Source organism: Lycium barbarum, chromosome 4 (assembly GCF_019175385.1).
Source record: "Lycium barbarum isolate Lr01 chromosome 4, ASM1917538v2, whole genome shotgun sequence".
Lineage (NCBI taxonomy): Eukaryota > Viridiplantae > Streptophyta > Magnoliopsida > Solanales > Solanaceae > Lycium > Lycium barbarum.
In genome coordinates this window covers 135,542,535-135,565,442 of record NC_083340.1, presented here as the reverse complement: position 1 = coordinate 135,565,442, position 22,908 = coordinate 135,542,535, and the positions used below count along the sequence as shown (strand labels likewise).

The following is a 22,908-nucleotide window of genomic DNA, read 5'->3' as shown; positions in this document are numbered from 1 at the left end:
CAAGACATTATGCAAATATGGCACAACAGTCCTAGTGGTGGTCATTCTGGGATGGAAAACACTTATAGGAGGCTAACCACTTTATTTTATTGGAAAAAGTTGAGGGATGATGTCAACCACTATGTTAGGAGTTGTTCTATATGCCAAAGAAGCAAGTATGATGCTGCAGCTTCACCAGGACTTATGCAACCTCTCATAATTCCAGCTTCTGCCTGGTCCAATATCAGCATAGACTTCATAGATGGTTTGCCTAATTCCAAAGGGAAAACTACTATCATGGTGGTAGTGGATAGGTTGACCAAGAGTGGACATTTCATAGCTCTGAGTCATTCTTATACAGCTGTTACTGTGGCTCAAGAATTTCTAGGTCAGGTTTTTAAACTCCATGGAACGCCAGAAAATATTGTAAGTGACAGGGATCCAGTTTTTCTAAGTAAATTCTGGCAAGAGCTCTTCTCAGCACATGGAGTAACACTGAGCACTTCAACTGCATACCATCCACAAACAGATGGGCAGACTGAAGTGCTAAACAGAACTCTTGAAACTTACTTGAGGTGTTATTGTTCAGACAGTCAAACAGACTGGTCTCTCTATTTGCCTATGGCAGAATGGTGGTACAACACTACCTACCATTCTGCAATCCAAACAACTCCTTATGAAGCCTTGTATGGACAGCCACCACCACTCCATTTGCCTTACATAGCTGGTGATGCTATAGATGAGGAGGTTGATAGAAGTTTGATTACTAGGGAATTCAAGGGTCAACTTCTCAGGTTCCATTTGCATAGGGCACAACAGAGGATGCGATCTCTGGCTAATAAAGGAAGAAGTGACAGACAATTACAAATAGGTGATTAGGCTTACCTAAAAATATAGCCCTACAGGCAATCAACCTTATCCAACCAACCCTTCACCAAGCTATCAACCAAGTTCGATGGCCCTTATCAAGTTATTCAGAAGGTGGGACCAGTCGCTTACAAACTATTACTCCCCCATCATGTGGCTATCCATCCAACTTTCCATGTTTCTCAACTGAAAATGTGCTATGAAGTTCCAGCTCAATTCACCCACCCTCCTATTATTGATCTTGCTAGTCCTTATTGTGTCGAGCCTCAGAAAATCTTAGAAAGAAGGATGATCAAAAAGGGAAACAAGACTATAGCACAACTTCTAATTCAGTGGAAGGACATGCCCAAGGAGCAATCTACCTGGGAGGATTATCATGTGGTCAGAACAAGGTTTCCTTCATTATTCCTTGAGGACAAGGAAGTTTTTAAGGAGGGAGAAATGATGCAGATTGAGGTGGGAGAGAAGAAAGAAGAAGAAATCGATGTTTCAGTAATTGTACCTCAGGCTTGCGAGTTTGGACGTGGCGGTTAAGTTATTTAAAAAAATAGTTAAGTCGTATGTTCAATTAAGTCCCTTAGGTTTTAATTAAAGAGTTCTTTTTATTTTAACACTAGACCCTAACATTTAGGAAGGGTCCCTATCTAGTCCTTTATCTCTTTCCAGCAAATAGTACTGTACTACCTTATCTCTTAAAGGGAAGCAAATAGTACTGTACTACCTTATCTCTTAAAGGGAAATGGTGAGTCAGCTAGGGTTTTAGGGATGCTATATATTGTAATGTTCCCATTTGTAATTGCCTCATCTATGAAAATATACCCTAGCAGTAGTTGGCTAATTAGTTGTAGCTTTCTTTTTAGTTTTTCCTCTGTTTTGTATTTACTTCATTCAGTCTGCATCATCCACTGTCTTCTATTGTGTAACCCAAATAAAATCGAAATCTACAAAATTCGTGTGGGTGAATTTCCATGGAAGAATGTGTAGTAACTTATGAAAAATCTTCGTCCACTTCTTATGGAATAAGACTCTTTATATAGCCACAGGTCTCAGGGTTTTCCTTTCCCAAACCTGCTAGGTCTTCCTTTTCCACCATGAAATCAGATTCCATTTAATTCCTAATTATTCAGGCACAACAGGAACCACATAATTTAATTAACGAGGCTTCCTATTATGGAATTAATTCGAAATAGCTGAACTAATCCTACCATAATAAATTAAGAATTATTCCACTAAAATATCATAATTGCACTCCTCAGTTCAACTTCATTAAATCTTATTTAACTCTCCATGTTAAGATTACAGATACCAATTAATTCAATTAAATTACTGACAATTTAATTCATTGACTAATTAGATCCTTTATACTTCCGCTTAACTTATTTCATGTGACGGATACAAAATCCACCTGCAAGGTTTTCACATGAAAACTTATAAGCATCCATAAAGGGGCATCATCAATCTCAAAGTCGAGACATGGATTCTAACAACTAATTATTATTTCATAAATATATTTTGTCATTAGCCAATGTACCAGGAATACATAGACCGACAATTGAGTCGTACCTTTTAATAAATCAAAATAATGAACAAATCACATTGATCGTAATAATTATATCAAGATTAAGAGTATAAGTACATTTAATGAACTAGAGAATTTGTTTTATATATTCAGGACAAAAACACTTATCTTTACTTGGTCTGTTCAATACATACAAAATGTGCTAGAACAAGAAGACGGAACTATACCATTCCCATAATGAAGATACATTATATTTAATCTTGTGCTACAATCATACCGCTGGCTTTGTCCAATTTCCATCTTAGATTATGAACATAAACTTTATATTTATAAGAACTGATGATTTAATCTTCCGTGTATAAGCTAAACTCTATACACTAAATCATCTACTATATAAGTAAACGACACACATACTAGACATGATCTATTAACTCTTTATTAAAAATTGAATAAATAATTGTTCTATAATAAATACTATATCCAAACACATGGTTAATAGTATATATCCTAACAGAATGTATGTAGAAAGATTTTGTGGACGTCGGGCGGTTTAAGCCTTAAGGATCTAAAAAACATAGCATATGTTAAGTGAAAAAGGGTCGTGTGTTGTGTTGCGACTTGCGAGTTCTTCGCCTTTATGAAGGTTTTGAAAAAGCCATGTGCTTTGCCTATATAAGGTGAAGCCTTTTTTAATTTTATTTTTAAAAGATTAACCCTCTTGTTAGGCTAAACCATTGTTAGTTAAACTTGCAATTAATTAAGAAGGGCGACAGGTGGCACTTTGGAGAAAACTTAGTGCGACTAAAATGTATTTGGATATTTGAGATTGTTTTCTTTCAAAATTATCTCTCATGATTCAAGTCGTGGTTCTTTTATACTTAATCTTGACATAACATGGAAGAAATTCATATTCGGTATTTAGTATGTACACAAACCATATTAATTTATTAGAGTTAATAAGGGTATTTAGTTGAGGTGAAGATGTGTATAGTGTTATTAGACTATAGATTAATTATAAAGGGGCATAAGAGATACGTATACAACGTTTTTATTAGTTTGATGTAAGCATTAAATAAGTTTCATAATGATATGCCTATCTTAGAATATTCGAGTTAGTCATGGATTTTTAACAAACTATCTTTCTATATAAGTTGAAATATAAGAAATAATACTTTGTTGAAGGGGAATGTTGGGGTGGTGGGAAGTTTTAAGGCTCCAACAGATCTGGACACTACATGCTTAGAGTGCATAGTTAAAAAAGATCTTGTCTTTTAATTTGTACATTTCAAACTGTTCTAATTAGTTGTGAGTTGATTAGAACAATTATCCATAACACATAAGTTCATCTTAATTATCCCTAACGGCTAAAACTGTAATCATTGTCATATTAATTGATTGACTATGCAAACGTTACTTATTATATTATTTTATTTCTAAGATTTACATAAGATTACAATAATAACATAGAGTTTGCGAATAAATCGTGGTGTAGTTTATTTAGTACTTCCAATTATTTAAAAACAGTATGAATCAAATGTTCAATTGAAGATCAATGAAATATAGAGGAAGCTTAACAAAAGAGGAAGTAATGCAGATCAATCTTCTAATGACTGATTCACATTTGTTAACAAAAACAATAAGGAAGTTCCAAGTCGAAAGCTGCGTATGTGTGTTGTGATATCTAAGTCATTGAATTAATAGTAAAAATTTACCCACATCAAATATATATCAAATTAATAAGTATTTGACATATGTTTACTCCCTAGAAAAAACTATATAGGAATAACTTTGTACTATTGTGACACTTGAGAAGTTATTATTAGGTCCATTCATAGATCTACAGATTTATTTAAATTAGATTTTTCCAAACTCTTGCAAGCATAAAAAGAGAAATAACCATAAGCTTCACCAGCAGTTTTTTTTTTTCACTAGCAGATAAATTAGAGTTAACAAATTTACCAAAAAAATAAAATGAAAAAAAATAGAAAACGGAGCAGCAAAAAAGAGCTCAAATGCACATTATTTCATCTGAGATCAGATGAGCGTGACGACCCATCCGCTCACAATTTAGAGCAAATTTTCATCTTTGCTCTAGAAATGCACTAGCCGGAATCGAACCCGGGTCTGTACCGTGACAGGGTACTATTCTACAACTAGACCACTGGTGCTTATTACTTATGAAGCTACGATATTCCCAATTTATAGCTCATTTTCCTGTTTTCGAAGAGTCAATTAAAATGTTACTTACAGCTAAATTGGATTAGTTCAAGTCAATAATTTAAAATTAAAATACTATATGAAAAGAGGGAGCGGTTGTCATTTTTCTCATGTTTATATGATGACTAATAGGAGTACATTTTAAAATATTTGTCAAATGTTACATAATTTAATCAAGAGAAGCAAAAAATATATCGTATAAAGTTGGTGTAACACCTAAAAGAATATCTCAAAAGTAACAAAATAACTATAACAAAAATCGATGAGAAAGTGTCCAGATTTAAGACAACATTTGGGTGACAATCCCTAGTTTTTTTTTTTTTTAAGTAATGTGTCACTGAACTTTGTTCTTGTTCTGGTCTTTTTTAAATGGAAAAGATATGGTATGGAATTAAGACATTTATATTTTGAGATTCTGGCGAATAAGCAGAAACGCACAGCTAATGACGTTGATAAGGAAATAAAACAGAAAATAAATAGACAACAAGTGTAAAATTCAAATCTCCAGTCTTAATGAAATTTACGTATCATTCCTACAGTGTACAAAATCAATCAACAAAAGCAAACACTTTGGAAATGGCCGCTAAGACTCCGCCTCAAATCTACCAATTGAGGGCGCAACAAAAAAAAAAAAATATCTGCTGATCAAATTTGTGTAGGTAGATCGATCAGTTACACTGATATAATGTACTCCTTCGATCAGGTCATCATAAGCAAATACTAACAAATCTTTTCAAGACATCCTTGGACAATAACCCTAATGAAGTAAATCCTAGGTAGAGAAAATGTAGAAAGGAACTCTCACACCATGAGATTTCGAAATTCATCCTCGATATTCCTCATGTGGATATTGTTTGACTGACGATAGTAATAAATTGTATAGAACGAAATAAGACCTCTCTCACCTCCTACAAGTCATCCGATATAATAGAGAAGAAAAGAATCTAGTTACTTACCCTAAATAACCAAAACACTAAATAAATCAAACATTGTCTTTTTTCCAAGATTATTCAAGAATTGGTCCTAGCACAACGTGTAATTTCAGAGCAGCCACGACGATAAGGATTAACCTGTTGGTGTGCATGGCAATTGTAATAAGATGCACCACGTACATTACAAGGAATATTGTTCCTCGACATTGCAGCATAACTAATATAGCTACTCTGTCCTTGTAATACTCGTCGACTAAAATCCGACTCCATCATCATTTCTTCCTCCTGATCTATGCAATTTCCTACAAGGCCATTGCATTTCCTCGTCGAGGATGTAATTGCACGGTTGTCGCCATGCATGATCGATAATTGATCGAAGTTCTTGTACTGAGTCTTGAAATTATTGTATAAAGACGAAGATGATGGATAGATTATCAAGGCTAGTGAGAAAAAGAAAATAATGCATAGGCGGAATTCCATCCTTTTTTTTTGTTCGTTTGTGTGTGTGTGAGAGTGAGGGGTATTTATTTATATTGATCTGTTTTTTGGTGTGTGAGGTGGAAAGTGAAAAATATGGAAATTATTTGGTTCATCTGTTATATGTGATTTGAAGTGATTTACGCTTAGTAGTGTAACGTCTGTTTTGAAATGCCCGATTCTTGCTCTTAATTTGCTTGGATTCAGGAAGTAAAGTTCCTCCATTACTTCTATTTTTGGAATGGGTAACAGTACGCGGGGCGGGGAGGTAAATAAGTAATGCATATTACGATAGTTAAGTGATTTAATGAAGTGAATATATACATTAATTAATCATGGTTGAGTGATAATTGTGTATATTCCATACACGACATATATTCATTAATTTGGTGTAAACACTCGGTGTGAATAAATTTTTACCAGGGAGGGCGGAGGGGCGTGGAAGAGTACATTAATGATAATGTACAGTAGAAGAAAATTGTGGCAACCATTAAAACACGTTAAGAGTCAAGAATCAAGACATGCAAGTGGGGTGATCCCCCCCCCCCCCCCCCCGACTCAAATCACCATTTTATCAAATGGTAGAATTTTATTACGTATAAAGGTAAGAATAAATTAGTATTGATAATAGAAATAACCCATTGATCAAACTAACTTAACAGATCTTTTTTTTTTTTTTGCTTATCTAGATAAAACACCCAAATACTACTTATAAGCTAAGTGCTTATACCGCAAAATCAACCAAAAAGCCATAAATTGATCACCCAATGCTTTTTAGTTCATAATAAGCACTTTGGATTGAGCAAATATTTTATTAATTTATTCCTAATATCTTTCTTAATTTTCAAAATAGATCTTCTAACTCTCTCTATTCCATTTTCAACATTCGTTCGTCTCCTCGTGAAGTTTCTTTTTAATTTGTAATTGTAATAAATTAAATTTAAGGACATATTAGTCATTTTGATAGAATAATCCACACTTTTATTAAACACGTCATCTTTATTATCAGCTTTAGACTTTCGGTATTTCTAACCTAACGTGTAAATGCTTATTTATACGACCATTTTTACACCAAAAAGTATTTTTCAGCCAAATAATTTAGTTGTGCTCTTTAGACTCCTTTAAGAAGAACTTATAATCATAGCTTTCAGCATCAGTTGGACCAATGAGTGATCATTATAACAATTTTCATTTTAGATCAGTTAAAAGTATGTATTAGTGGTCAAAGTCTATATGCAGTAATCTATATATACATATATGTATGTATATATATAGGAAATAACCCATTAACAATTTTGTCATTGTCAGGAAGACATATATATTAGAAATTCCAAAAGGGTGTTTGGGTAAAGCTTAATTATAAGTTGATCAAACTAACTTAAAAGATCTTTTTTTTGCTTATCTACTCATTTGATAAAACACCCAATTACTTATAAGCTAAGTGCTTATACCGCAAAATCAACCAAAAAGCCATAAATTGATCACCCAATGCTTTTTAGTTCATAATAAGCACTTCGGATTGATCAAATATTTTATTAATTTATTCCTAATATCTTTCTTAATTTTCAAAATACTCTTCTCAAAATATAACTTCTAACTCTCTCTATTCCATTTTCAACATTCGTTCTTCTCCTCGTGAAGTTTCTTTTTAATTTGTAATTGTTATAAATTAAATTTAAGGACATAGTAGTCATTTTGATAGAATAATCCGCACTTTTTATTAAACATATCATCTTTATTATCAGCTTCAGACTTTCGGTACATCTACCCCATCTATAAGATCATTTTTAAACCAAAAAGTATTTTTCAGCCAAATAATTTAGTTGTACTCTTTATAGCATGTTTGGCCAAACTTTTAAAAATAGCTTATTTTAAAAAGTTTAAAAAAGTATTTTTAGCTAAAAGCAGTTTGTGTTTGGCCAATTAATTTAAAAAATATTTTTGGGCAACAATTAGTGTTTGGCCAAGCTTTTAAAAAGTGCTTCTATGTGTATTTTTCTCAAAAGCACTTTTTAAAAAAGTGCTTTTGGGCAAAAACTATTTTTTTTAAGCTTTTGAAAACTGTTTCTGCTACTCTCCAAAAGCACTTATTTTCTCTCAAAAACTTGGCTAAACACCTCATATTTTTTTAAAATAAGTATTTTGGGGGGAAAATAAGCTTGGCCAAACAGGAGACTCCTTTAAGAAGAACTTATAATCATAGCTTTCTGCATCAGTTGGACCAATTATGAGTGATCATTAAACAACTTTCATTTTAGACCAGTTAAAGTATGTATTACTGGTCAAAGCATATATGCAGTAATTTCTATATATATGCAGTAATTTCTCTCTATATATGTATATATATATATAGTGGTGACATAGGAGAGAAATGAAATTTCTCATATGCTAAAATCAAATTCTACTTTTAGAGCTTGCTTGGATGGGTTTAAAAAAAGGAGCTTATAAGTTGGAAACAGTTTATAAGCTGCTTTAGATAAGTTAAGCCAAACGGACTCAATTATTTTTTGGGACTTATTTTAAGCATAAAATGACTTTAATCTGACCAGTCAAACACTCAAAAAAAGCTGAAAACAGTTTATAAGTAACTTATAAGCCAATTCAAATGGGCTCTTACAGTCATATACAAACTAAAAAAACAATTTCCCTTTCTTCTTTCTTCTTTCCCCACTTTCTTTTCTTTTTCCATATTCATGGCAGCTTAGAGCTGTACTTCCATGGCAACCAAGTTTTCATTATTTCATAATCAACCCAATAATTCTCAAAATAATTTCAGTTTAAACTTCTCACTGCAAAATAGCTTAGGAAGAGCAAACAAATCCAAGAAATTAGACCCATTAGAACAACACCCAGAATCAACACCAAATTGAAATACATTCATTTCTTCTATGAAGATGACCCATATACACCAAGAAGCACCTCTATATATATTCACATTTTCTACTGCAAAAATCACTGAAAAAGAAAGAAGATGGCTTAAATTTCAATAGTTGTTGATCGAATTGGGCCAAAGAATAAATGGACGGGTCTTCTTTTACTGCCTCATCTGAAAATGGGGAGGTGGTTTAGTAGAATAATCTTAAAAACGGGGGGTGATTAGAAGAATAATCGAAAATGAGGGCTCGCAAGTCCATAGCAACGGTACGTCCATACCTCTGTTTTCCTATTCCTGCCAACTAAACCTACACGGAGCCTGTTTGGATGGGCTTAAAAAAATAGCTTATAAGCTCGAAACAGCTTATAAGTAAAAAAAAAAAAAGTTGGGGTAGCTCAATTTTTTTTTTTTTTGGCTTATAAGCTATTTTCAGCTTATAAGCCTTTTTTTTTTGCGCGGAGTGCCCTTCTTTTGGGATGGTCTTTATATTTTGCCCTCATTTATGCCTTCTTTAATTTTTGCCTCTACCGCCTGTTTAATGAATATTTTTTGACGAAATTACCCTTACCCCATTAAAACCCTTTCTATTTCGTCATTTGCCCTTTTCTTTTCTTTTTTTGCTTCTTCATTCCTCCTCTGTTTTGTGTCTGTCTTATCTGTTCTAAAATTTAGGTATGAATTTGGATTTTTTGCTCGTTTCAATATTTTTTTTATGTTAAATTGTTGTTTGTTGAATTGATATCTTTGTCTTCGTCGTTTTTTATATTTAATTGATCCTTTTTGATTTAAAATTATAGTGTTTTTATTACAGTGTCTGTATGATTTTTTGAACTTTAGTTTCGGTCCCCATGTATATATTCTGATTTTTTGAATGTCATATTATGAATGTCGTAATATGTTTTAGTTGATTTTGATATGCGTTTTGGTTTTCTCTTTGTTGAATCTTTGAAGTTTTGCCTGTGAAAAGCTGTTTTATGTTGTTGATGTTGTTTTTGTTTCATAATCTGGGTTTTGTGAAGAATGTGTTTGTCTAAGGGAACATATGCCCGGTCCGGCAGAGTTCTTGGTTTTTGAAACTGAAGTTATGCCGGTTCCGGCATAAAGTTATGCCTGTTCCGGCATAACTTCATGAATTAAGTTAATTTATGTGTGTCTTGGTTTTTTGGTGTTGTCTTGTTAATAATTTTGGTTTTTATGCAATTTTTATGTGTTTTGGTGTTGTTTTGTTAATAATGTTGGCTTTTTATGCAATCTTATGTGTTTTGGTTCTTTCTTCTATTATGCAGGTATTTGTGTACCAGTCTAGGGGCTGATTTTTTATTATGGTATATGTTAATTATTTTCATTTTCATTTTTGGTTTATTCTTATGTTAACTCTTGGTTTCTATTGACATTAATTTTTCGTTTATAGAAGGAACATCCATTGGTTAAGTTTGAACACTGGGTTGAAGGAGGTGGCATGTGCAGTGGTGATTTTCATTTTCAGAGTTTGATTTTGTCCTTTTTGAGTGTCTCTCAATTGGAGTTGTTGAAAAAGGGTGTGTTTGGACAGTTTATGGATTTGGTTGATGTCCTCCTGAGTGATAGTATTTTCCATTGCTTGATCTTATCGCAACTTTCATCTAGTAATGATAGTGCGTTAAAGTTTAAGATTTTTGATCGCGTGTGTGTATTTGATTCCGAGTCTTTCCGTCTTATTACTGGGTTGGATTCTTTTGTTGGCGATTTTAGTGTTGTGTCTAGCAGACCAAATAGATTGTGGAGACTTTATTTTCCAAATCAGGATAGAATAAGGTTGTGTGATCTCAAGAGTTTCTTACAGATCAAGTCAAGTAATCGTACTGGTGGTTTTTGGGAAAGATCTAGTGATCCTGTTAGATTTGCTGAGGTCTATATATTGGAGAGGGTTTTGTTAGGTCGTAACGAGAAATGTGTTGTTAAAGGTCATCTAATGAAGATAATTGACGATGACAGTCTTCGGGTGTCTTATCCTTGGGGTTCTCTTAGTTTTAATTGATTGGTACGGTCGATTGTGGTTGTGTGAAGACTTTCAAGAGCATGCCATCTACACGTTATATGATTAGTGGTTTCCCTTACGCTTTAAATGTGTGGCTGTTGGAGGTTTTCCCTATCTTTCGAGGGTTTTCAAGTTTTCATTGTCTGAAGTCTCCTCGTATGTTGTCTTGGGGTCCTTCAAAGCAAGTTGATTATAAAGTTATTACTGATAATTTCTTCTATGCTGAAAAAGTACGTGTTTCCCTTTTGTTGATGCTTCTTTTTCTTGATTTTTTTCCCTCTTGTTATTTTTTGTGTTTTTGTCTAAATTGATGTGTTTATATTGTGTTATAGAGATTCAAAAAATTTATTGTCCATGCTGTTGTTGTTGGTACGGAACAAGAGATGCTGGATTATCCAGTTGCACTTAAATTTCCTGATGATTTAGGCCCTTGTTCTTCCCGTGCGGTTTTGCCATATGAAGTTACTTCTCAGATAGTTGATGTAAGTTGTACTTTTCTTTTTGTGTTTTTGTTTGTTTAACTGAATTCTGAGTTAGAGGCCTTGTGGTATAGTATTTTAGTAGGAGACATTTTTGTAGTCTTTTCTATTTTGGTTATGGAAATTAAAGTTTATGCCCCTTGAGGAATACTTTTTGATTTTGCAAACGTAGAATCTGCCCCTTCCGGCATAGATTTCTCCTTTCATATTTTCAGTTCTGCCCTTACCGGCATACTGTTCTCATTTTGAGACTAATTTTAGTAGGTAAAACATTTTGCAGTCTTCTCTGTTTTGGTTTTGGAAATGAAAGTTTATGCCTCTTGAGGCATATTTTTTGGTTTTGCAAACTTAAAATCTGCCCCTTCCGGCATACATTTCTCCTTTCATATTTGAATTCTGCCCCTACCGACAAACTGTTTTCATTTTCAGACTTCAGTTCTGCCGGTTCCGACATACTTGTTCAACATTAATTTAGTGACATCAAAAGTAATTTGTTGTTTTATTGATCTGTTATGCAGGGTGTTTTGTGTAGTGTGAAGAAGCAACTTGATGATGAACGATCTATAATTGTCAATCAAGTAAAGGTATGACTTTTTATTTTTTTATTTTTGAGTTTGTTAATATGATATGTATACTTTGCATGCTGCATTCGTTGTTTTTGTTTATTCTCATTTTCTTTTCTTCTTTGTTTAATTTTTTTTTCCCATTTTTTTGTAGTCTTTGGATAGCCGTTTCGAAGAATTGGATAAAAAATTTGTTGGCGCGATTAATGCTGTGGATAGCTTAGTTCGTGTACATGATGAAACAAAGTCATGTGTAGCAGCTTCTGAAAGTGCTAAAAGAACTTGTTTAGAAAGTAGACTTGACAGTTTGGAAAGTAAATTTGATTATGTGATGCATTGTGTTGAAAGTTTAGTTTGACTGCATAGCGAAAACAAATCTTGTAAAGCATGTGCATCTGGTAAAAGACAACCTGATTTGGGTTATTCAGTGAATGATGAGGTGAAGTTAGATGCACATCTTGGAAAAGAGGAGAATATGCTTTGTAAAGCAAGGTCTACAAAAAATGAGACGTCTCTCATGCTCGATATGCTCTGTGATGCTGTTGTTTCTTCATCAAGTCAACTGTCTGATAAAACTCAAACTCTTTCTCAGTTTGAAAAGGAATTCGTGAAAGAAAATGAAGACCGCGTTAAAGAAATTGCTGCAATTAATAATGCTTTTCAATGCGGAGATTATGTGTTTTCTTCAAATGAAGCATCACAAAATGTAAATGAAGCAGCAACTGCTGTTGAAGATAGTAGAAAACGTCCGAGATGCGAAGATGAAAACAAAGAAGATGATGGTTATCCTAATTGGTATTTGCTTACACCAAGCAGTACTCCAGTTGATAAACGGTTGAGTTCTGCTGTTGAAGATATATACTGTACTGCAGAAGAGTTAGGAAAGTGAATTGATTTTTTCGTTGTTATTTACGGCAAGTGTTATGTTATTGTGTTTCTCCCTTTTTCGAATGATGTATATGTAAATTGGTCTTTCATTTCTGTACATATAATGAAGTTTCACTTTTTCAAACTGTGTTCTGTAGTCTGCCTTAACCGGCATACTTTTGCCATTTTGTCAATAAATGTTCTGCCCCTTCCGTCATACTTCAAAGATGGAAGTAACTGTTTTTCCTAAAAATAAAAAAGATAATTAAAAAGTGACTCTTGTTCCAAAACATCTCGAATAAGTGCGACAGTTACTTCCAATTAATGTATTAATTATTTTGTTTAAAAAAAATGGAAAGAAAAACTGAAAAATTCTTTGTATTTTTGTCAATAGTTGCGACAGTTACTCTAATTTAAATTTGAGTAACTGTTTTTGGTTTTAAAAAAAAAATTCAATAATTTTAATCTTGCCGCCTCCGGCATAAGTTTACCCGTTGGGAACATAAATTATGCCCCTTCCGGCATACTTCTAAATTCATAGTAACAATTTTTTTTTCTCTAGAAATAAAAAAAGATAATGAAAAAGTGACTCTTATTCCCAATATCTCTAATAGGTATTGCTACATTTACTTTTCAATTGAAAATGTATTAATTCTTTTTAAAAAAAAGAAAAAAGAAAAAACTGAGAAACTCTTTGTATTTTTGTCAATAATTGCAACAGTTACTTCAATTCAAATTTCACTAACTGTTTTTTTTTTTTTTTTTTTTAGAAAAAACTGCAAAACTCCCTGTATCCTCATTCAAATGAAATCCAACCGTTTCAACAGTTATTCCAATTTAAAATGGACTAATTTGAACTTCTATATAAAGCCACAGAGTTATGCCGGCAACGCCAAACTTTTATTCCTAACACACTTACATTATGCCGCTTTCGGCATAAGTTTTGTCACGTGGTTAGCACGTGTGCAATTTTAATTTTTTTTTTGTTCAATATATATTTGCCCGCTCTTCCTGTAATTTACTTTTTATTTTCGTTTGTTCACTTTAAAGCTGAAGAAGGCAGTTGCTTTGTCACGTTTCTTATATCATCTTTATCATTCATTAATTTCTCTTAGTGGGGTTCCAATTTCATGTGTAAGTTATTAATTACTATTTTATTACTTGTTGATAAGTTATTTCCTTCAATTGTTTGTGTCTGTATTTTATTTGAATAAGGTTTTCTGTTTTTTTTTTCCTTTTACGTTTTTGGTAATGCATTGTGGTAATGTATTTTTGTTGATAATGTTTTTTATGTGTTTTTTTCCCCTTTTTTTTCCTGATTGAATTTTATGTTTTGCTCATGTTAGTGTGCTAAATCATGAGACGACAATTTGGACAAGTTGTTGACTATTATATTCCTCCGGAAGAGTGGACGGATACACGCATCAGCGCTGTATGACGAGGGGATGAAAAGTTTGTTAAATTTGTTGAGAAATTTCTTACAAAAGAACAATTGGTAATTTTGAAGAATCGTCCTTTTTGGAAATTTATGGAATTACATAATATAAAAATGTCGGGTATCTTGGTGAATTTTATGTTGTTGTCGGAAGTTCAGTGTTCTGAAACAAATGAAATGCATTTTAATATACAAGATAAACTTGTGACATTTACAGACCAATCATTTAAGAGAGTCACTGGGTTGTCAATTACTGAACCTCCTAGATCTTTCTATGCTAAATATAACAAAACGAATGGCAGTCGTCTTTTGAGAAGATATTTTAGTGTTGAAGATGGTAAAAGGAATTTGGAAATGAGGGATTTGAAGAATGTGATGAGTGCTGAAAATGTAGATTTTGAAGATTACCTTGATGTGGTGATGCTAGCAGAGGTATACATTCTTGGTCGTGTTTTATTGGGAGGTAGAATTGATAAAAAGGTATTGTGGCAGCATATTATATACATAGAAGACAGTGAATTGTTTGAGCAGTTTAATTGGGGGTCTTTGTGTTTTGCCGAACTCTTGAGGTGTTTCAAATTAATATATAAGCAAGGGATAAATAGACATAACATTGATTATGGTGTTGTTGGTTTTGTTTTTGGTTTTAGTGTTTGGGTTTGGTCTAGATTCAATGACTATCGCAAACAATATGTTGATATTATTTGCAATTGTCGTGAACCTCTGATGTTGTCGTATGTCAGCAATAAATCTCCACATTTCAATGATGTGAAGAAATTGCTTGTATCCGAAGAGTACACGAGTGGAAAGGTAATGGTGTTTATTGCCCTTTACTTTTCGTGTCAACTTTTAATGTGGTTTTTCTTTTTCTGTTTTGATGTCATTATTTATTTTATTGTTGTATGGATTTTATTTCAATAGCGAGGTAAAGGGGTGGTTGATGAATCTCCGGACAATTCAAGTGGTGATGGAAGCGAATCTGAAGATGCCAATATTGCTGGCAAATCCACTGAAAGCTCTTCTCTAGAGCGTCGCATTGAGGTATTTCTCATGGGTCCTCTCTATTTTTCCTGTAAAAGTTTTGTTCCTTTTTTTTTCTCTCGAGTTTAACACTTTGTTGTATTTGTTTATTTTCACAGTTCCTGGAAAATGTTTGTAATGTTAAATTGGATAGGATTTTGAATAATCAACAGAAGGAGAAGACCCAGATAGATCAGCTGATTTCTGCTTTGCAAAAAGCAGGGTTAAATTTTGAATCCCAAACTGCTTCTGATGCTGAAAATGTTCGTCAACATGTTGATTCTCCTCGTCATATTGAAAAGGTAGGCGCAAGAGCACAAGATCTTTTCGTAAAAGTGCTGCTGCTAAAAGGAAAACTAAACAAGCCATGTCTCGTAAAAATGTTGATCAATCTTCTGTTGGGCAACGAAGAAGATCGGTGCAGTCTGATGTTGGGGAAGATAGTGCTTATCTTGAACAGGCATTTTGGGAATCTGAAACTGCCACCGTAGACGAGGGGGGCAACAGTGTTGATTTGTCTAATGTTGAGGCTGAAAGTAATCAAGAAATTCAGATGAAAGATGTGCAAGCCGGTTCTAGTGAAAGAACCGTTGATGAGATAGAGTTGGGAGGCAAAATCCAGTTTTATAAGAGAAGAAAATTACGCAAAACAACAAGATGCAAATGCTTCTCTAAATGTGGCATTTGAAGATTTTTTTGGAGAAGGCCAAGCAAATGTGGCATGTCCTATGGAGACAGATGTTGAACAAGTTGAATCTCTAAATGCAACCGAAAATGTTGAGGCTGAATTTCCTTCGGTAATTTTACATTTATACTTTGTTGTTTACTAAATCTAAGTTGCCTGGCACACTTTTCTGGTAGTTGACACTTTGTGTGCTCTTTTTTGTTTCCCTATATGCAAATGATAGTTTTGCCCGTCCTGGCATAATCCTTTTTTTTTATTGCAACTCATGTTCTGCCTACTCCGGCATACTACCTTTTTGGTAAAGTTTTATTTCTGCCTACACTGGCATACTTTTACTTTTTGAAACTTGCTCTTGCCCCTTCAGGCATACTTTCACATTTTAAATGCAAACTCATGTTCTGCCTCCTCCGGCATACTCATCTCTTTTGGAAAGTTATTTTCTGCCCACTCCGGCATACTTTTACTTTTTGAAACTTAAATCTTGCCCCTTCCGGCATACGTTTCCCCTTTTCAAGCATAAGGTTTTCCCCTTCCGGCATATTTTTCAAAACTTGTTCATAAATTTTCCTTTTTTTGAACCTAACTTCTGCTTGTTTCGACATAATTTTCAATCTTTTAGAACTTTCAGAATTTGTTAGTTTTTTATTTTAATATTTTTGCTTCGATGATGAATGTTGTGTTTCTTAATTTGTTACTTTATGTAGGTTGTTATGGAGGAACAATTTGCCAGTGAACAGTTTGGTGACGCCAATCGTGAAGATTCCAACGTATTTCCACCGAAAGGACATATGCCTGAAAATCTTGAGCAAATTCAAGATGACGCTGTGGTGGTTTCTGATCATCTCGAACTAGATTTATCTCCTGCCAGAGATGATAGGATAGAAGAGGGTGATACGTTGGTGTCGCCTCATCATGATGAATCCATTGTATCTCAAGCTGAAGGAAATGCAACTGGAAATGTTGAGGCTGAATTGCCTTTGGTAAATTTACATTTATACTTTGTTGTTTTTAACACTTTGTTTGCTCTTTTCTGTTTTGCTTATGCAAATGATAGTGTTGCCCCTTCTAGCATAATCAACCCTTTTATTGCAAACTCATTTTCTGTCTACTCCGGCATACTACCTTTTTTCGCAAAGTTATATTTCTGCCTACACTGGCATACTTTTAGTTTTTGAATTTAGCTCTTGCCCCTTCCGGCATACTTTCACATTTTATATGCATACTCATGTTATGCCTTCTCCGGCATACTCATCTCTTTTGGAAAGTTATTTTCTGCCCACTCCGGTATACTTTTACTTTTTGAAACTTAAATCTTACCCCTTCCGGCATACTTTTTCCTTTTTCAAGCATAAGGTTTGCCCCTTCCGGCATATTTTTTTGAAACTTGTTCGTAAATTTTCCTTTTTGTGAACCTAATTTCTGCTTGTTTCGACATAATTTTCAATCTTTTACCACTTGCAGAATTTGTTAATTTTTTATTTTAATATTTTTGCTTTGATGACGGAAGTTGTGTTTCTTAATTTGTTACTTTATGTAGGTTGTTATGGAGGAACAATTGGGCGGTGAACAATTTGGTGACGCCAATTGCGAAGAATCCATTGTATCTCCACCAAAAGGAGATATGGCTCAAAATCTTGAGCAAACAACACTTGAAAATCTTGAGCATATAAGACGTGAAACACCTGAAGCTCAAGTTTCTAACGAGGGTGATGAACGCACTCTTGTTCCTCATATTGGTGTTATGCCCGAGCCTATTATTGCGGTTGAGCCATTGAGGAGCGAACCAACCAATGCAGACCTGCCCGAGCCTATTAATGCGGTTGAGCCATTGAGGAGCGAACCAGCCAATGCAGACCCGGTTCAAGTCAGTACTCCTAGGGAGTCCACTGTTGTTGATGGAAAGGGTGAGAACTCTTAAGGAATGAACGACAATTTTCGATATGTGTCTTTTGAAGATATTGTAAATGTCACTTCTTCCGCTGTCAAAGAGAGTATTGTTAGTCAAACCCCTCCTATTGCTGAAGAAGAACCTGTTGTTGAAGTGGCGGAAATGCTATCTTCCTTGAAGACAAGGTGCCAGAGGAAAAGGAAAGTAGTGGGTGATACCCCGGTACCCGGATGGATGCTATATTCTGGACGAAACGATCTTCCTTTTGGGTCACGGAAGGACGAAAGTGATTGGGATGAACAATACAGAAGGATGTGCCCATTCCATTACTTCAAAAGCAAACTTGCTGTGACCTTTTGGAAAGTTTTTATCAATCCTCGAAATCTTCCACCAAGTAGCTTTCGGCCTACTGGGTAAGTTTTTAGTTATTGTGTGCTTTCTTGCATTTTTCTTCCTTATTTTTGGGTTTATGTTTTTATTTTATTTTCAGTCTTTTAAGTACAATATCTGTATTTTTGCCCCTCCTGGCATAATCCCCCCTTTTATTCCAAACTCTTGTTCTGCCTACTCCGGCATACTACCTTTTTTCGCAAAGTTATATTTCTGCCTAGGTATACTTTCATATTTTATTGCAAACTCATGTTCTGACTCCTCTGGCATACTCATCTCTTTTGGAAAGTTATTTTCTTCCCACTCCGGCATACTTTTACTTTTTGAAACCTAAATCTTTCCCCTTCCGGCATACTTTTCCCTTTTTCAAGCATAAGGTTTGCCTCTTCCGGCAAACCTTATTCATAAAATTTCCTTTCTGTGAACCAAACTTCTGCTTGTATTTTTCTAATTTTCGTTCCCTTTTCTTTAATTAGGGAAGAAGATGAGGTAATGTATCCTGGAAAGTTGAACCAACTCAGTGAAGTTTATAAGTTGGGTGATGTTGACCCAAAATATAGGATGTCTTTTTTTGGAGTTGTACCATGATGTCTATGCGCTTAATGATGAGGTTCGTGATTGTCTTTTACTTTTTCTTTTCTTATTTTGCTATTAGTTATTGCTTCTTGCTTTTTTTTTCTTTATTGCTGAATCGTTATTTTTTTTCCTTAACACAGCATATTGATGTGATGCTATATTATTTGAGGAAGAAAATGATGTATCATCCTCCAGCTGCCAATGCTGTTAAGTACACAGCCGTAGATATGATGTTTGATCAGCTTGTGCAATTTGACATCAATAGATACTACCAAGACCCAGTTAATTACCACTGGTTTGCTGGTGGCAATGATGATGCATTTTTGCTGAGTAATATTGTGTATGGTCAAAGAGGAAAATGTGGTATATCATAGGAGAATGTCAACAGGGTATTAATTCCTATTCGCTCAGGATCTGATGATCCTAAAGCAATTTCTCACTATGTACTTGCTGTTTTCATAATTGATGAGCGTAAATTGGTAGTTTATAACTCACTCAATCATAATGATGATCGTTTGGTTCGCATTGTCGAGGCCTACTGTGGTATGATCCCTAAGTCGTTGATGGTCAATGATTTTCAATTATTCAGGTCATCATACAATAACTTCAGTAATTTGACATATACCTGGGCTGCTTGTCCAAAGCAAGGATCGTACGTTTCATTCTTATCTTTTTTAACTTTTCCATTGTTTTTTGTTGATTTTTTTTTTCTGTTGTTCTAAAACATCTCTATTTTATGACTTTCAGAGATTATAATTGTGGTCGTTTTTTGATCAAGTTTGATGATATGCTGATTAGTGGTGAAAATCCTGCTGATTGGGATGGTTCTGGTTTGATGGACTACATGAAAGAGTGGTCAATCAATTTGGTTTGTCATGGGAAAGATAAGCTGAAAAAGGGTTATGACACGCCACCAGATACATCTGGAAGTGATTGTCATGAGCATAACGATATGGAGTGTGAATATGAGATGAAAAAGAGAGCAAGATTTGTGAAGAAAGCAAAAAAATAGTTTGTTTTAGTTGAGCTAGATCTGTGAAGAAAGGAAAAAAATAGTTTGTTTTAGTTATTTTTGCACTATGTAATTTTTTTTCGTGCGCCCTTGTGTTTTTTGTAAATGTTATAAGATTGTATAGTTTGTTTGTGTTATAAATTTCAAATTTAAGCCCCTTTATAATTTGATGGTGTTCATTTTTAATCTCATAAAAGCTGTTATTTTGTTGAAAATCCAAGTTCTGCCCTTTCCATCACAACTTCATGGTGGTTGTGTAATAGAATTTTGCCGGGGTCGGCATAGTTTCTCATTATGTAAATAGAAGTTCTGCCCATTCCGGCATAATTTAAGTTCAGAAAACCTTCCAAAACCAGCAACAAAGACAAACCCTTTGAAGTTATTGACCAGCAAAAATGCATTTATTGGGGATTATTTGTGACGTAAAGCTGTTATTTTGTTGAAAACCAAAGTTATGCCCTTTGCATCACAACTTTATGGTGGTTATGTAATAGGAGTTTGCCGGGGTCGGCATAGTTTGTCATTTTATGAACAGAAGTTCCACACTTTCCGACAGAAATTAAGTTCAGAGAACTTGCCACAACCAGCAACAAAGGCAAAACCTTTTAACTTTTTTCACCAGTCAGAACACATTTTATTGGGATTAGTTGAGATCCCATAATTGTTATTTTAGTATGAATGAATTTTTATTTTTAGTAGTCTATGTTGTTGTTGTTGTTATTTTTTTTTTCCAATCCAAAATTTGTATGAATGAAATTTTAGTATTAATGAATGAAATATTTTACTTAGTGTTAACTGTATTGTGCTAAATGTTTTATCCAATTTTTCAGCATTTAAAATATTGTATAAATAGCAAAGCACATAAGTGTGCCCCTAACGACCTACTTATTTATTTTGTAAGCGGAAGACCTGCCGATTCTGGCATAAATGTAAAACTTGAAAACATCAGACATAAACAATATTGTTATGTCCCAAGGCATACATCTATTAAACTTACCAGGATGTAGTCTTTGAGATACCAATTTTGTTTTCCCGACAAAAACTGTTATACCTGCCACAGGAGGCATAAATTATAAAACTGGATAATTAAAGTTGATGATTTTTTTTTCTTTTTCCTCAATGTTTTATGGTAGAGAATTGTAGATTTCATGTAGGGACATTTATCTGTTGCTATTATATAGTATTTTATTATCAGCAACAAGAAGATAACAACTTAATAAAAGAAAATAATAAAAGAAAGAATGGACAGAAGAATAAATGAGTGATAAGATGCTTGAAGTCTCAGTCTTAGTAATACCAAAGTTTTGCCATTTCTTTCAAGTAGATTGTGCATTATGCGTCAAGAATCATAAGATAAATTCATATACACCATGTATAAGAGTGTGATGTTAGGATGACAATTTCCTCTTCCTGTATCTTCTTGAATATGGATTGAGAGCTGGACTGTGGTTACAGGTTGCCCTAGTGTGTTCAAAGAACTTGCATCTACCACATTTATATGTGTACTTTGTCGATTCTCTTCTTAGGCGATTTCTTTTTGTTTGTTTTCTTCCAGGTCTTATTTTAACATCAGGCGGCGTTATTTTAATATCCATAATGTTTTTGGAATAATCCATGAGTCTTGATTTCCAACTGATAGTATTTCACCTTTGTATGTCTCTTGGCAGGCTTGTTTCTTGAACCAGTCCGCACAGTATGTAGATTTTGGAAAACTTCTTTGTCTATAACTGCCATGGCATGTATGCATGGTAACTCATCAGTTTGGAATTCCAAGCACTCACAAGTCATATTCTTCAGGTCTACATTGTATTGATATCCTTCATCTTTCACAACAAATTTGACGGGAGTTATGTTTTCTACCTGTGGAAATTGACAATATAAATGAGTGATATTTTTTGTGGCAATTTTCAGATTATATGAGAGTTATGCCCTTTCCGGCATACTTCCTGTACAGTGAAAATAAGAGTTTGCCCCTTCCGGCAGAACTAAGTATAAAATACGGTCATAGTTATTCCTTTGTCCAGCACAACTTTTGGGTTTGGTTAATTTTATACTATACATTACTCATAAAACTAAGATTGAAGTGTGTGTTGGTAAAATTTACTTACTTTCATTGTGAGCATAAAAAAAGTGTCATAGTTATGCCCTTACCGGCATAATTCCATGCTAGTTAAAATAAGTGTTGCCCCTTCCGGCAAAACGAGGTATAAAAATAGGGTCATAGTTCTTCCTTTATCCAGCATAACTTTTGTGTTAGGTTAAAATTAAACTATGCATCACCAAACTAATATTGAAGTGTGTGTTGGTAAAATGTACTTACTTTCATTGTGAAACCTCTACTTATCTTTTCAAGCAGAATCTTTTCAGCCCAACATGTCAGGTCATGGGACGGTCCTGTTGCGTCCAATTTTCTCTGGTAAAACCAATTTTGCAGCTTGTTCTGGATGTAATCAATACATGTCATTATTGGCAACTCCCTTGCTTTCCTCAATACAGAATTCATTGTCTCGACATTGTTTTTTGTGAGCATGTTGTAACGCCTGTTGGTGTGGAATGAACGTGCCCATCTTTCCGGTGGTTCTTGTTCTATGTATTCTGCAGCTTTTGGATCGATTTGTTGTATCTGTGAGATATAGGTACGAAACTCTGCCTGTTTATATGTAGTTGTTGTATTGTAGAACAGTGATAGGATCGCTTCGGATGGGAAATATTTCTGCAAGTTCTTCTCCATGTGGTAGATGTATATTCCATGCTGGGTATCTGGATACAGTTCTTTGATTGCAGTTGCAATTGATGAGTGGCGATCGGAAAGAATTGATAGGTCTTTGCGCGTGCCAAACACCTTTTTCACGTGTCTGAAGAACTACCTGTAGGATTCATTATTCTCAGAGTTTGCAATACTAAATGCGAGAGGAAATATGCTGTTGTTTCCATCTTTTGCTACTGCTATCATGAGCACACCGTGGTATTTTGATTTCAAGAAGGTTGCATCCACTATCGTTACTGGTCTGCAGTGTTTCCAACCCTCAATTGATGCTCCATACGCGAAAAAAGCATACTTAAACTTATTGTCAGCGGTCCATTTGATGTTAGCAACTGTTCCAAGATTT

At 34.1% G+C, this 22,908-nt stretch overlaps 1 protein-coding gene and 1 non-coding gene across 2 annotated transcripts; one reads left to right on the top strand and one right to left on the bottom strand.

The window, feature by feature from the left end:
• Positions 1-4,369: 4,369 nt before the first annotated feature.
• Positions 4,370-4,457, bottom strand: LOC132639039 (small nucleolar RNA snoR114). Its single transcript, XR_009582085.1, has one exon. It is a non-coding gene; the product is annotated as a small nucleolar RNA snoR114 (small nucleolar RNA).
• A 5,664-nt stretch (positions 4,458-10,121) lies between these two features.
• LOC132638650 (uncharacterized) lies at positions 10,122-12,860 on the top strand. Its single transcript, XM_060355461.1, has 3 exons — positions 10,122-11,365; positions 11,881-11,946; positions 12,080-12,860. Exons 1-3 carry the CDS (start codon positions 11,267-11,269, stop codon positions 12,281-12,283), a joined length of 369 nt encoding a protein of 122 aa, XP_060211444.1. The 5' UTR covers positions 10,122-11,266; the 3' UTR covers positions 12,284-12,860.
• The last annotated feature ends 10,048 nt before the right edge of the window (positions 12,861-22,908 follow it).